The 13715-nt window shown below is 34.4% G+C and overlaps 2 protein-coding genes across 2 annotated transcripts; both read left to right on the top strand.

Annotated features, from left to right (window-relative positions):
* The first annotated feature begins 1783 nt into the window (after positions 1-1783).
* LOC114760567 (ethylene-responsive transcription factor ERF022-like) lies at positions 1784-2356 on the top strand. The gene has a single exon (XM_028949831.1). It carries the CDS (start codon positions 1784-1786, stop codon positions 2354-2356), a length of 573 nt encoding a protein of 190 aa, XP_028805664.1.
* Positions 2357-12892: 10536 nt separating this feature from the next.
* LOC114760566 (ethylene-responsive transcription factor ERF022-like) lies at positions 12893-13462 on the top strand. Its single transcript, XM_028949830.1, has one exon. It carries the CDS (start codon positions 12893-12895, stop codon positions 13460-13462), a length of 570 nt encoding a protein of 189 aa, XP_028805663.1.
* The last annotated feature ends 253 nt before the right edge of the window (positions 13463-13715 follow it).

Here is a 13715-nt window from a genome sequence, read left to right as displayed (position 1 = left end):
TTTTTGGTGTAACTCTGGAAGAAGTAAAAGTGCTTCTGAAAACGGCATGTGGTAGGTAAAAGACTAATAAATGCACGGAGCACCGCCCTCATCATTTGTTTTTCAAAAGATAAAGTTGGAACTATTTTAGGGAGAGAAAAAAAAGATCTTCTTCTTAATTTATAACTAAATGACGAAAGTCAGTTAAATTAAGAAGAATTTGCAATTTGCTTAACGATTCAAACATGTTAAAAATGACCCAGAAATAAAAAATATGAAAAAAAAATCAAACTTTCCTTGAAGAATCAAAATATTTATACTACTTATTCTGGGAAGAGACAAACGAAAAAATTGTTTTTATAAATTATTTCACAATTTAATCTGTAGAATATAGATACATCAATCTTCAGCACTGAAAAAATTAAAAAATTCAAAATAAATTGTACTATCTCGCTCTTTAATATAAGATCTTATTTGACTTTTATTTTGATCCTAATTATAAGACCCTAATCCATTTTGTCTTTCATATTTATGTTTTTTTTTAAATAGTCCTTCTAATAATGGTAGTTCTAGCCAATGCACTTGATTAGTAAGGATATATTTAGGATATTTTTTTAATCTCTTCAAATTAGTCAACTAGCCTTATAATTAAGATGAGAAAGAGAGAGTAGTATTTCTAACTTGACAAATTGCCTGACGGAATTCAATCTTAAGTAGAATTTGTCCAACAAATGCATTGTAATGATGACGGTTAAGATGACATTAGTCACGTGGAACTATACTTTGGTATTAATGTCAAGTGCTTTTCTGTTAAACTGATTAGTAATAAAATGACATTATACGGCGTCGTAGTACAATTGTCAACCAGGCAAATTAAAATAATTTTTTAAAAAAAATTATTTAAAAAAAGGCCTTCCTCTTTCATTGCCAGCAGTTTCGCACTTGCCTTAAGTAACTACCGCGAAGCTTACCCCTTCTTTATGAAACCCATTATTTTATTTCATGGCAAACCATACTTACTGCCAACACAACAACACACCGTGTGCGTGGCCCCCACTAGAGTGTTTATCTTATACAGAATACTTTCAAAATATATTTTAGACTTAAGATACAAATTTATTTCAAAAGTTTTTACATGAGTTACAAGGTACTCAAAAATTTAAAATTATAATAATATTTTTTATTATAAATATTTTTATTTTAATCATTAAAATAATGATATTGACCGCTAATATTTTTTACTATTACTGTTTCAGAACTAAGCAAAATTTTAGATCATAATATTTATTTTAAAATATAACAAATTTCTATTTATGAACCTATTTAATATATATACTACTTCTAGTTTTTAATATAAGAGTTTATTTGATTTTTATTTTGATCCTAAATATAAGATCCAAATCTACTTTGTCTTTTATATTTATTCATCTTTTCTTAAGTAGTCCTTATGCTAACGATAAATCTAACCAATACACTTGATTAGTAATGATATTTTTTAAAAAAAAATAACAGTTGTTTATTACAAATAACTAATATAACTAATTTTCTTAATCTGCTTAAATTAGTCAACTAGTTCTTATATTAAGAACCGGAGGTAATATTCTTTAAGAAATAATAGTTTACAAAATAAAAAAAATTAAAGATAAAATTCTACAATTTACTGAGATGAGTTATATTTTCGACTAAAACAAATACTCTCACTTCTTACCCTTCTCAATTTAGGATTATATATGTGCGCATATCTATGTCGTCGCTTCTACATCTGTAAACAATATTCTTGTGTCACCAAAACCCTATTTCTTTTATGGAAGAAGAAGAAGCTAAATCCAACGGACAAGGATGTCGGAAACTGTCTTACCGGGGAGCTCGAAAGCGAAAATGGGGGAAATGGGTGTCGGAAATCCGTGAGCCCGGAAAGAAAACTCGGATATGGTTAGGAAGCTACGAAGAACCCGAAATGGCGGCGGTGGCGTATGATGTTGCCGCATCACACTTCCGAGGACCGTCGGCACGACTTAACTTCCCGGAGTTCTTTGGGGCTCTTCCACGGCCCGCGAGCTCCCAAGCAGACGATGTCCGGCTCGCAGCTCAACAAGCAGCATTAATGTTCAGAAGACCATTAGCATCATATCAATCACCAAGCGATGATCAGACCCGAGTCGGCGGCGGCATGGTTCCAGCCACTGTAGGGCCGTCGCTGAGCCAGATTCAGGCCATAAATGAGTTGCCGTTGGATTCACCAAAGATGTGGATACAAATGGCAGAAGCGTTCATGTTAGGGTTTGATGAGTCGATAGCATTATATAACGATGACGACGATGGATTGGAACTGAGAAGATGGGAAGAAATACTGAATGATCCTATGTGGGATTTCTAATTCAATTCATGTTCTTGAACAAATAATATTGATGATTGATTTTCTTTTTTTCAGGGCACAAGTAACTCGTCAGTGGCAAATTTCAATTTTCAAAGTCCTATATTCGTGGGTTTAATTATGTATTTGTGTATTTAGATTTAGATGTGCGTTTAATTATGTTTCTTTTTTTTTTTTTGGTCCTGTTTCTGTGTGTGTTTACAACATATATGCCTTGAAGGGTAGTGATATTGTACACATTATATATGTATATATATTATGTATATGTATGAATCACTGTTTAACTTTATTTTTAAGGAGAATTTCGGTAAAGAGCCAAATGTAAAATTTTCTTTAAAAATCAGAATCAAAGAAATTAAATCTGAAGTTATACTACAGGCTGCTGAGATCGAAATATAAATAAGGGTTACATTGTTCTTGTTTGTTTTCTTGTTTTGACAACAGCTTTTGACTTTTAAAAACAAAAATAATTAAAAAAATTGTTTGGCTATCTTTTTGACTTAAGTGTTTTTAAAAATGTTTAGTTGTTTTCTATTTTTTTTTTAATTTTGCATTTCTTTTTTTTTGGAAAAATTGAAAAACTCTTTCATCTCCGCTCCGCTGGATGGCTTTTTCTGCATTTGAGGATTTGAGTTCTCATCAAACTTTCATCTTCCATTCTGAGTATGTTTGTTTTCAAATATAATTTTTTAGAACAATTATTTAAACAGATTTTTTTAAAAAAAAAAACTTGTTTATAAAAACAATTTTATAAAATTGTTTTGATAACCAAAAACAAAAAACAGAACCAAACAGGCCCATTATTTTTAGTCTCTAAAGTTTGGTTTTGTTTTGATTTTGATTCCTAAAATTTAAAATCATAGGTTTTGATTCTTAAAATTTAACTTCATTTTAGTCTGCTTAAACATTTTTTATCTTTAGAACAATGTTTTAGGTCGTTGAAATAATGTTTAAATTTTAAAGAACCAAAATCACTTACTTCAAATTTCAAGAACCCAAATCAAAATTAAATAATATAAGATTTTAGGGATTAAAAATGGCATTAATCTTAAAAATAATTTTGTATGGTAAATGACCAGAATGCCCTTAATTTTAGGGTGAAATCGGCAGTTTTCTTTTAAATTATTCTATGATATATAGGAAGATCATGTATGTTACGTTCCTGGCTCAAGTGAAGGAGAAACCCTTTCATCATTATTATCAAACAAAACTTTAGAGGAGGCCAATTAGTAACATAATTATGGACACAATTAATTTACATTGTGACTTCATTGCGTCACTTGTCGAAACTCGATCGAAACGCAAAGCTTCAATTTCTGATAGTTTAAAAACCCTACCACCTGATCTGATTTCTGGGGACTTCTCATTTGGACACCTCCTTCTGTATTATTTTATCCTCTTTATTTTCCTCTTCTTTCCTATGCTTCTTGATTCTAAACTACTTTATGGTATACCATCATAAGTTTATTTCTAGCTATGACTGGTAACGAACATGGTTCCATGTGTTATGAACTCGTAGGTGATTTACCATTTAATTGCTGAGAATAAATATCTGGATTAGTGCTTGGCCGCCTTGGTAGAGTAAATAAATAAATAGACAATGTACACCCATTTTGTGATTCTGTATAATATCCTCTGTACATGTTTAGGGCCCTGATTGTATCATTCCTTATACCCACATTGGGTTTTGCTATAAGAGACAATGGTAGGGTCACCTTTTCGGTACCCTAGAATATTCAAACATTTCTCTACTGTTTTCTTTCTTGGTATCTGAGCCCTAGCCGTCATGTTGACATCCTCAACCACCTCGCCTTCTAATGTGTCGTCTTCCACTGCTAAGATGTATTCCTTATTTCATTCGTCCAGTCAAACCTCCTCTATCAAGTTGGATAGAGAAAATTACCTTATTTGGGAGTTCGTGGTCCTTCCTTTGATTGAAGGTAACCAGCTTGAAAATCATATTATTGGGGAAGATGCGACTCCAACACGGCTTATTACTGAGGAAGGCAAATCTGTCTCTAATCTGGCCTATGAAGAATGGCACACCACAGACTGCATGCTCATTGGAGGGCTCCGTAAAACAATGACGGTGGACGTTAGCGCCTAACTTTTTCACTGCAAAACTGCTCGTGAGCTGTGGAATAGAGCACGTGAACTGACCTGTGCATCTCTCAAGTCTTGAGTGATGGTGTTCAAGATGGAACTACACAACACTCGGAAAATGATCGAATATTTGGCAAAACTGAAGAATCTCGCCGATCAACTCCAACTCGTCGGTGCCCCTATTATGCTAGAAGATCTGATCCTTCACACCCTCAATGGTCTCGACGGTGAGTACAATGCTGTAGTGGTAAAACTCATAGACCAACCAAATCTGACCTGGGTAGTTGTTCAATCTGCTCTCCTTGCCTTCGAATCTTGCCTTGAACAGCTAAATCACTTCTTTGCTCTATCGATTCAACCTACGGAAAATGTTGTTACGCACGAGTCCCATGAAAATCGCCACACTAATTCTGGTCGAGGCTCTCCCTGGCGTGGGTCTCGTGGCCGTGGTCGACGTTCTAGAGGTTGCTAAGGAGGCTATTACAACATGGGGAACTATGGCAACAACTATGACAACCGGCCCTATTGTCATAACTATGATCGGTATGGTCACTATGCTAATCAATGTTATAATCGTTCTGATAGGATTTTTCCTTCATCTGATTTTGGTAGAAATTTTGGGAACTATGGTGGAGCACCTCCTCAAGCACACTATGCCTCTCCACAAACTGTGGTGGACCCTTCTTGGTACATGGATAGCAGTGCTACCTATCATGTTACTCCAAACCCAAATCAATTAGACTCCTATGTCTCAATAGGTAAGATTGATCTTTACACTTGTACTGGTGAGAAGGCCCCTGTTGCTGGTATTGGATCCACTACTCTATATGCTCCTAATACTTCTTTACACGTGAATGATATTTTAGTCATCCCATCTGCTACTAAACAATTGATCAGTGTTCATAAACTGGCTAAAGATAATGGTGTTGATGTTAACTTCTTTGATGATTCATGTACTGTGAAGGCCAAGAAAACAGGGGAGGTACTGGCTCGAGGGACGACAAGTCAGGGAATGTATCCCGTGGGTAATCTGGCTCCAGCAAGGGTCTTCATGGCAGCTGCTTCACCATCTCTTGGATGTGATGAAATTCTTAAGTGGCATTACAAGTTAAGACATCCTAGTTTTAGAGTCTTGAAACTTATTCTGAATAATGTAATGTTAAAGTTCAGTGTGGCACAGAGTTTATATGTGAAGCCTGTCAGTTTGGCAAATATAAACAGCTACCATTTTCAAAGTCTGTGTCTCACACCTCCTTTCCTCTTGAACTGATTCACATTGATCTTTAAGGTCCCTCACCAATGCAATCTGAACATGGTCATCATTTGTACATCCATTTTATTGATGATTACAGTAGATATACGTGGTTCTTTCCTCTGAAACATAAGGGTGAAGCTATCAATGCCTTTAAGATGTTTAAAGCATAGGTTGAAAACAAGTTTAATGCTAAAATTAAGGCTCTTCAATGTGATAATGGTACAGAATATAAACCATTCATTCCTATAGCTCAAGCCGCTGGTATAGAAATGAGTTTTACTTGCCCTTATACTTCTCTACAAAATGGAAGGACAGAACATAAGCACAAACACATTGTTGAAATGAGCCTGACACTATTAGCCCAAGCTCATCTTCCTCTTACCTACTGGGTTGATGCTTTCCAAATTGTATTTAATTAACTGACTGCCCACTCCAATTCTTGGTGACTCTACACCTTTTTTCAGCTCACCAAGACTGAGCTAGATTATAAAACTCTTCAGCCATTTGCCTGTGCCTGTTACCCTTGCCTCAGACCCTATAGTGATAATAAATTCCAATTTCACAGCCAACGTTGTGTTTATCTTGGGCCAGCATCTCAACACAAGGGATACAAATGTCTTAGTGCTACAGGTCGTATCTTTATATCTAGACATGTAGTATTTGACCCATCTTTATTTCCATGTATTACAGGCTTTCTTAACAAAAGAGCTCCATCCACCAAAAATGACTGCATGATTCCATTCATCATTACCTCATCCAAAGCCCAGGTTCACAAGTCCCTTAAGCCCAACAACCTGCCATCAACGGTTCACAGCTCTAGTGATGAGATGCACTTAGAATCAAGCCCAATAGTGGATTCAGGCCCACTTGACAGCTCGCTGAGGTCACTATCTCCACACCTCTCTCCTGCTGATTCCACTTCATCTAACCGTGGGTTATCTCATTTTGGCCCAAGTTCAATAAATCCTGTCCTACAACCTACTGACCAGGTCTCTGTCTCCCCTGAAGCATCGACTCCACTAAACACTCATCATATGGTCACAAGAGCAAAGGCTAGGATTCACAAACCAAAACACCCTTTCATTGGTCTCCTCGCAAACAAAGATCAGCATCCCTTTCCTTCATCACCGAACCATGCACAACTCAAGAAGCCTTGAATTCTCCCTACTGGAAACGAGCCATGGTCGACGAGTTCGAAGCTTTGCAGTGCAATCAAACTTGGGTCCTTGTTCCTTACAATGGTAGTCAGAAATTGGTGGATTGCAAATGGGTCTTCAAGACCAAATTCAAAACCGATGGGTCCATTCTTAAACCAAAAGCTCGCCTAGTTGCTAAAGGCTTTCAACAGTCACCTAGGATCAATTACAGTGAGACCTTCAGTCCGGTCATCAAGCCTACCACGGTTCGAGTTGTTATTACAATCGCTGTAACGTTTAACTGGGAGATTCGGCAGCTTGACGTCAACAATGCGTTCTTCAATGGATATCTTCAAGAGGATGTTCATATGTGACAGCCTGAGGGGTTTCAAGATCCCAAATGACCGACCTATATATGCAAGCTTGTGAAAGCAATATATGGGCTCAAACAAGCTCCTCGTGCGTGGTATGATCGATTGATACTCACCTTGCTTAGTTGGGGTTTTTAGAATGTTCGGAGCAATGTGTCACTCTTTTATCTTCAGCAACAGGGGTTCATGGTATTTATCCTCATTTATGTTGATGATATCCTCATTATCGGGAATAATCCTGTTTACTTAAAACAATTTTGTTGAAAGATTGAACTCTTTATTCTCATTAAAGGATCTTGGGCCACTCTACTATTTTCTTGGCATTGAAATTTTTCAAGACTCCTCTAGCTTGTATTTGAATCAAGGGAAATATACCTTAGATATCTTGAAGAAATTCAATATGCTTGACTATGCTCCTATCCCAACCCCCATGGTCAATGGACAGATCTTCTCCAAAACTGAAGGTGACTTAATGAAGGACCCCTCACTTTATCAAAGAGCCATCGGTTCCCTCTAATATCTTACTACAACCAAACCAGACATAGCCTACTCAGTCAACAAGCTTAGTCAGTTCTTGTCTAATCCAACTTACATACATTTTCAGGGGGTGAAATGAATTCTCAGATATCTTAAAGGAACATGTCATTATGGGTTGCATATCAAACCCTTCTCTTCACTCTAGTTAGCTGCGTTCACTAATGCAGATTGGGCTACAGATGTGGATGATAGAAAGTCTACGGCTGGTTTATGTGTCTACTTGGGAGACACTCTGATCTCTTGGGCCTCCTGAAAGCAACATGTAGTGTCCCAATCAAGCACGGAGTCAGAATACTGAGCTTTGGCTGACGGTGCTGCTAAACTGAAGTGGATACATTCACTATTGTCTGAGCTAGGATTGTTCTTGAGAAAACCAACCATGATCTGGTGCATCAACCTCAGTGCCAAAGTACTCCTAGCAAGCACATTAAGATCGATCTTCATTTCGTACAAGATCTAATTCAATCAGGTTTTATCAATGTTCAACGTATTGCATCTAATCTTCAAGTTGCTGATTGTCTTACTAAGGCCCTACGCACACGCAGTTTCTTCATCATAGAGACAAACTCGGGCTGTTCAGTACACCCTCTTGTTTGAGGGGGAATATTAGAGTAAATAAATAAATAGACAATGTACGCCCATTTTGTGATTCTATATAATATCCTCTATACACGTGTAGGGCCCTGATTGTATCATTCCTTATACCCACATTGGGTTTTGCTATAAGAGACAATGGTAGGGTCACCTTTCCGGTACCTTAGAATATTCAAACATTTCTTTACTGTTTTCTTCTCGCTGCTAAGTGAGTTTTGGAGATTTAAGGGTGATCTTTGAAAGAGGAATAAACTCAATTTAGACACTGTGATGAGTCTATTCAGAATAATTTATAAGTAACTTTTCGATTATGATTTATGAAATACGGGATAAATATGTGAGAGAAATTTTGTTTCGGCTTATGTCGCTATCACAAACAAGCCCTATATTGGCAACGAGTAGCCTAGTTAGGATTAGTTTGATGAATTTTGTCTTTGGGATAGGAATATATCTATTAACGAGGATTGGGTCTAATAAAAAAAAATTAGTTTCTCATAGTGTTAGAAATCAAAGTTTGAATTCCTTGCAGGAGTAATGTTCTCATTTAGTACCCAACAATAATAACCCAAACAAGATTGTCTCCCATAAAGATGTGTCTTGTTTGTTATGGCCAAAGTAATCTTTATGAGTAATTGTTTTAATTGCAATTGACTTAATTAAGGATTAATTATTTTAATTGCGTTAATTAGGATCTTTACTAGTCGGAAATACTCTTAATCAATTTTGATTCCCAGATTATTAAAACTCATATTCAAAACAATAAAATTAATAACGAGGGGAGAGATAATGAAGCACTTACGGAGATTAGGACTTTGGAACGCTCTTAAAATTAATTATTTTCTTAAATTCACCTGTGGTTTGAGTTCTTAATCGATTGGTTTTATGGTTGTCACTCTTAAATTGATCATTTTTCCCTTAAGATTTTCACGCTTAACTTAAACAAACATGATTTGTTAAATGATTGACATCTTTTAATTTGTTTGCAAGTCCTTGTGGAACATATAATAGATTCACCGCTTCGCTGTTTTTGCAATCAATAATTTACATACAAAATAAAAGGAAAAATTATATAATTCATCATATCTTACATTTTCACACAAGTTTTAATATCAAGTCACTGTAGGTTTTTCTAATTAGGTACTTACTGTTTTTTCAATTATAAGTACTACTTCATATGCTCACAATCTATTATTAATTATGGTTGATGTAGATGTTGACCAGGCGATATGTAAGTTTCCACAAAATACAAAATAAAAAAGGAATTTTTTAAAAAAATTAAAATGATGGAATAAAATTCATTTATTATCAACAAAAAACTAAAAAATAATATCATGCCCATGATCATCTCCTTGCATGTGCATAGATAATATATAACCTGATTACTTTGATTTTATTTAGATTTATGTGGCAAAATTAATTCAAGTATACCATTATTTCTCTTAGAAATTAACAAACTATGATAATAGGAACCAATACTTATAATTGTGGGAACTATAAGCACCCAATAAAAAACCACAACTGGTTAATTAAAAATGGGATGATGTTATAAAGACTTGCATATTAATTTTGCCCAAGAGACTACAGTAAATTAGATAGAACTTTATTCAGGACTCACTATACCCCAGAAAACAAGGATTATCAATAATTATTTTGCCAAGATCTTTCTAGTTCCCATGGTGCCCTACATTTAACTCCTCCCAATAAAGTAGTGGCTTTTATACTCAAGTGGCCAAAATTGGGATAAGTGGCTGTATGTATGGTTTCGTCCCAAATAAGAAAAGGAGTTTTAAATTGTTAAAAATCCAAAAAAGAATCAGTAAATTTTTTTGGCCATTCTTAGCAACTTTAAAATGAAGACTATTCAACTGCTAATAAATAGGGAAAGGAATGCATAAATTTAGATATCATGCAAATTTTCCTTGTCTTTAGAATATGCATGAAATTATCTTATTCATGTAGGCAGAAATTCTATGAAATTTATGTAAAGAATAAATATGGCCAATGTAATTTAATTATTCATAGGAATTTATGTGATTTTTAATAAGTATGGCCTATGTAATCACTTCTCCCACAGTATATGTTTTAAAAATAAAAGAGATTTTTTTTAAATTTTTAATAAATTATTTAAAGAAATTTGGAGTAACTATCATTTATATTTAATAAAAATCAATGAATTAGAATATTTATTATGGAGAAGAACATCATTATCGATGTTGCAACTAACAACCACATGCTTTGTACCACTTAAAAGGGTTAGCTAAATGCATTGCATGATGTTATTAGGCTTTATCATAAAGAAGTTAATATAAAATATAAAACTATAAAGGGCAGCACTAGAAAATATAAGAATTTTTTTTTTTGGTCAAAAGAAAATATAAGAATTAATACTGGGCTTTGCATATATGCTGGAGTGCAATTTCCTTTTTTGGGTGGGCATAAAAACAATAGTTATACATTAAGTGCCTGTTTAGTGACTCATTGAAAAAAAAAATTTATTTTGTAATTTTTGAAATAAAATTATTTTCGCATTATTACCCATTATTACAGAATCGAACTGTAAATTGCCTTCACGGTTCAGCCATGGTAGATCAAAGTTGAGCCATTATTGAGCTGGCATTAAATTAGATCAGGAAATAGAATTTTAAAAAAAAAATAGATAGTTTTTGGTCTTGACGAAAAAAAGGCTAAAATTGATAAAAATAAAAAATAAGTTTACAACAAAACTTATCAAAGAAATTAAAATGAGGTCATGGGAGCCACTCATCATACTTGGATGAGATACCAAGCTCGAGCTTCGCATTAACATATTTGTGTTTAATTTAAGTATAAAGGTGCATTCACATTTCAAAGTGTTTTTTTAGATACATTTAGCATTTTGAAATATTTTGTGGTATATTCAGTACCCTGAAGTTTTTTTTCAGGTACGTCTTGCACTATGAAGTATTTCCTTTTGCCGTGCTGCTAAATGCATGAAAAAATATTTGAGTGCTAAACACACCTAAAAAGAATGTTTTACGGTGCTCAATGCATCAAAAAATATTTTAAAATGTTGAAAGCACTTAAAAAATATTTCAGAATATTAGATTATTATAAAATATTTTAAGATGTTGGACGCATTCGAAAAAATATTCCAAAATGCTGGTGTACTCGAAAAAATAAATTGTATTACCTCATGTCCTTAATATAAGATTTCGTTTGAATTTTATTTTGATTCTAATTATAAGACCCCAATCCACTTTATCTCTCATATTTATCCATTTTTTTAAGATAGTTTTTCTAATAATGGTAGTTCTAGCCAATACATTTGATTAGCAAGGATGTTAGGAAATACAACACCTATTTATTACAAATAACTAACTTAACTTTTTTTTAATCTCTTTAAATTAGTCAATAACTCTTATAATTAGGGTGAGAGATAGTAGGATTTCTAACTTGACAAATTGCCTGATGGAATTCATTCTTAAGTAGAATTTGTCCAACAAAATGCATTGTAATGATGACGCTTAAGATGACATTAGTCACGTGGAACTGTACTTTAGTATTAATGTCAAGTGCTTTCCTGTTAAACTGATTAGTAATAAAATGACATTATACGGCGTCGTAGTACAATTGTCAACCATGCAAATTAAAGTAATTTCTTAAAAAAGGCCTTCCTCTTTCATTGCCAGCAGTTTCGCACTTGCCTTGAGTAACTACCGCGAAGCTTACTCCTTTTTTATGAAACCCATTATTTTATTTCATGGCAAACCATACTGCCAACGCAACAACACACCGTGTGCGTGGCCCCCACTGGAGTGTTTATCTTATTGCAGAATACTTTCAACGTGTATTTTAGAGTGAAGGTATAAATTTATGCAAAAAGTTTTTACTAACAGATAGGAAGTACTCAAAAATTTAAAATTATAACAATATTTTTTACTATAAAAAAAACTAACTTTAATCATCAAAAAAATAATATTGACCTTTAACATTTTTTACTATTACCGTTGAATTCAGAACTAAGTAAAATTTTAGATCATAATAATTTATTTTAAAATATAACAATTTTCTATTTATGAACCTATTTAATATATATACTACTTCCGGTTTCTAATATAAGAGTTTATTTGACTTTTATTTTAAATCTAAATATAAGATCCAAATCCACTTTGTCTCTTATATTTATTCATCTTTTCCTAAAGTAATTCTTATGCTAATAATAGTTCTAGCCAATACACTTGATTGGCAAGGATATTTTAGAAAAAAAATAACAGTTATTTATTACAAATAACTAACATAACTAATTTTTTTAATCTGTTCAAATTAGTCATCTAGTCTTGTACTAAGGACTGGAGGTAATATTATCTAAGAAATAATAGTTTGCAAAATAAAAAAATTAAAGATAAAATTCTACAATTTACTGAGATGAGTTATATTTTCGACTAAAACAAACATTCTCACTTCTTACTCTCCTCAATTTAGGACTATATATGTGCGCATATCTATATCGTCGCTTCTACATCCGTAAACAGAATTCTTGCTTCACCAAAACCCTATTTCTTGAATGGAAGAAGAAACGAAATCCAACGGACAAGGATGTCGGAAACTGTCTTACCGGGGAGCTCGAAAGCGAAAATGGGGGAAATGGGTGTCGGAAATCCGTGAGCCCGGCAAGAAAAATCGGATATGGTTAGGAAGCTACGAAGAACCCGAAATGGCGGCGGCGGCGTATGATGTTGCCGCATCACACTTCCGAGGACCGTCGGCACGGCTTAACTTCCCAGAGTTCTTTGGGGCTCTTCCACGGCCGGTGAGCTCCCAGGCAGACGATGTCCGGCTCGCAGCTCAACAAGCAGCATTAATGTTCAGAAGACCATTAGCATCATATCAATCACCAAGCGATGATCAGACCCGAGTCGGCGGCGGCATGGTTCCAGCCACTGTAGGGCCGTCGCTGAGCCAGATTCAGGCCATAAATGAGTTGCCGTTGGATTCACCAAAGATGTGGATGCAAATGGCAGAAGCGTTCATGTTAGGGTTTGATGAGTCGATAGCATTATATAACGATGACGACGATGGATTGGAACTGAGAAGATGGGAAGAAATACTGAATGATCCTATGTGGGATTTCTAATTCAATTCATGTTCTTGAATAGATAATGTTGATGATTGATTTTCTTTTTTTAAGGAGCTCGTCAATGGCCAGTTTCAAAATCCTATGTTCGTGGGTTTAATTATGTATATGTATATTTAGATGTAGATGTGGGTTTAATTATGCTTCTTTTCTTTCTTTTTTTTCCTGCTTCGGCGTGTGTTTATAACATAAACGCGTTAAAGAGGAGTGATATTGTACGCACTATATATATGTATATGTATGAATCACTGTT

The sequence above is a fragment of the Neltuma alba genome, unplaced genomic scaffold, assembly GCF_004799145.2.
Source record: "Neltuma alba isolate B1F8T4 unplaced genomic scaffold, ASM479914v2 tig00010998_pilon, whole genome shotgun sequence".
Classification (NCBI taxonomy): domain Eukaryota; kingdom Viridiplantae; phylum Streptophyta; class Magnoliopsida; order Fabales; family Fabaceae; genus Neltuma; species Neltuma alba.
The sequence above is the reverse complement of the archived record's forward strand: the minus strand, read 5'-3'. Positions and strand labels throughout refer to the sequence as shown.

Coding starts and splice junctions, on each gene's coding strand:
- LOC114760567 (XM_028949831.1), top strand. CDS start 1,784: ATGGAAGAAGAAGAAGCTAAATCCAACGGACAAGGATGTCGGAAACTG.
- LOC114760566 (XM_028949830.1), top strand. CDS start 12,893: ATGGAAGAAGAAACGAAATCCAACGGACAAGGATGTCGGAAACTGTCT.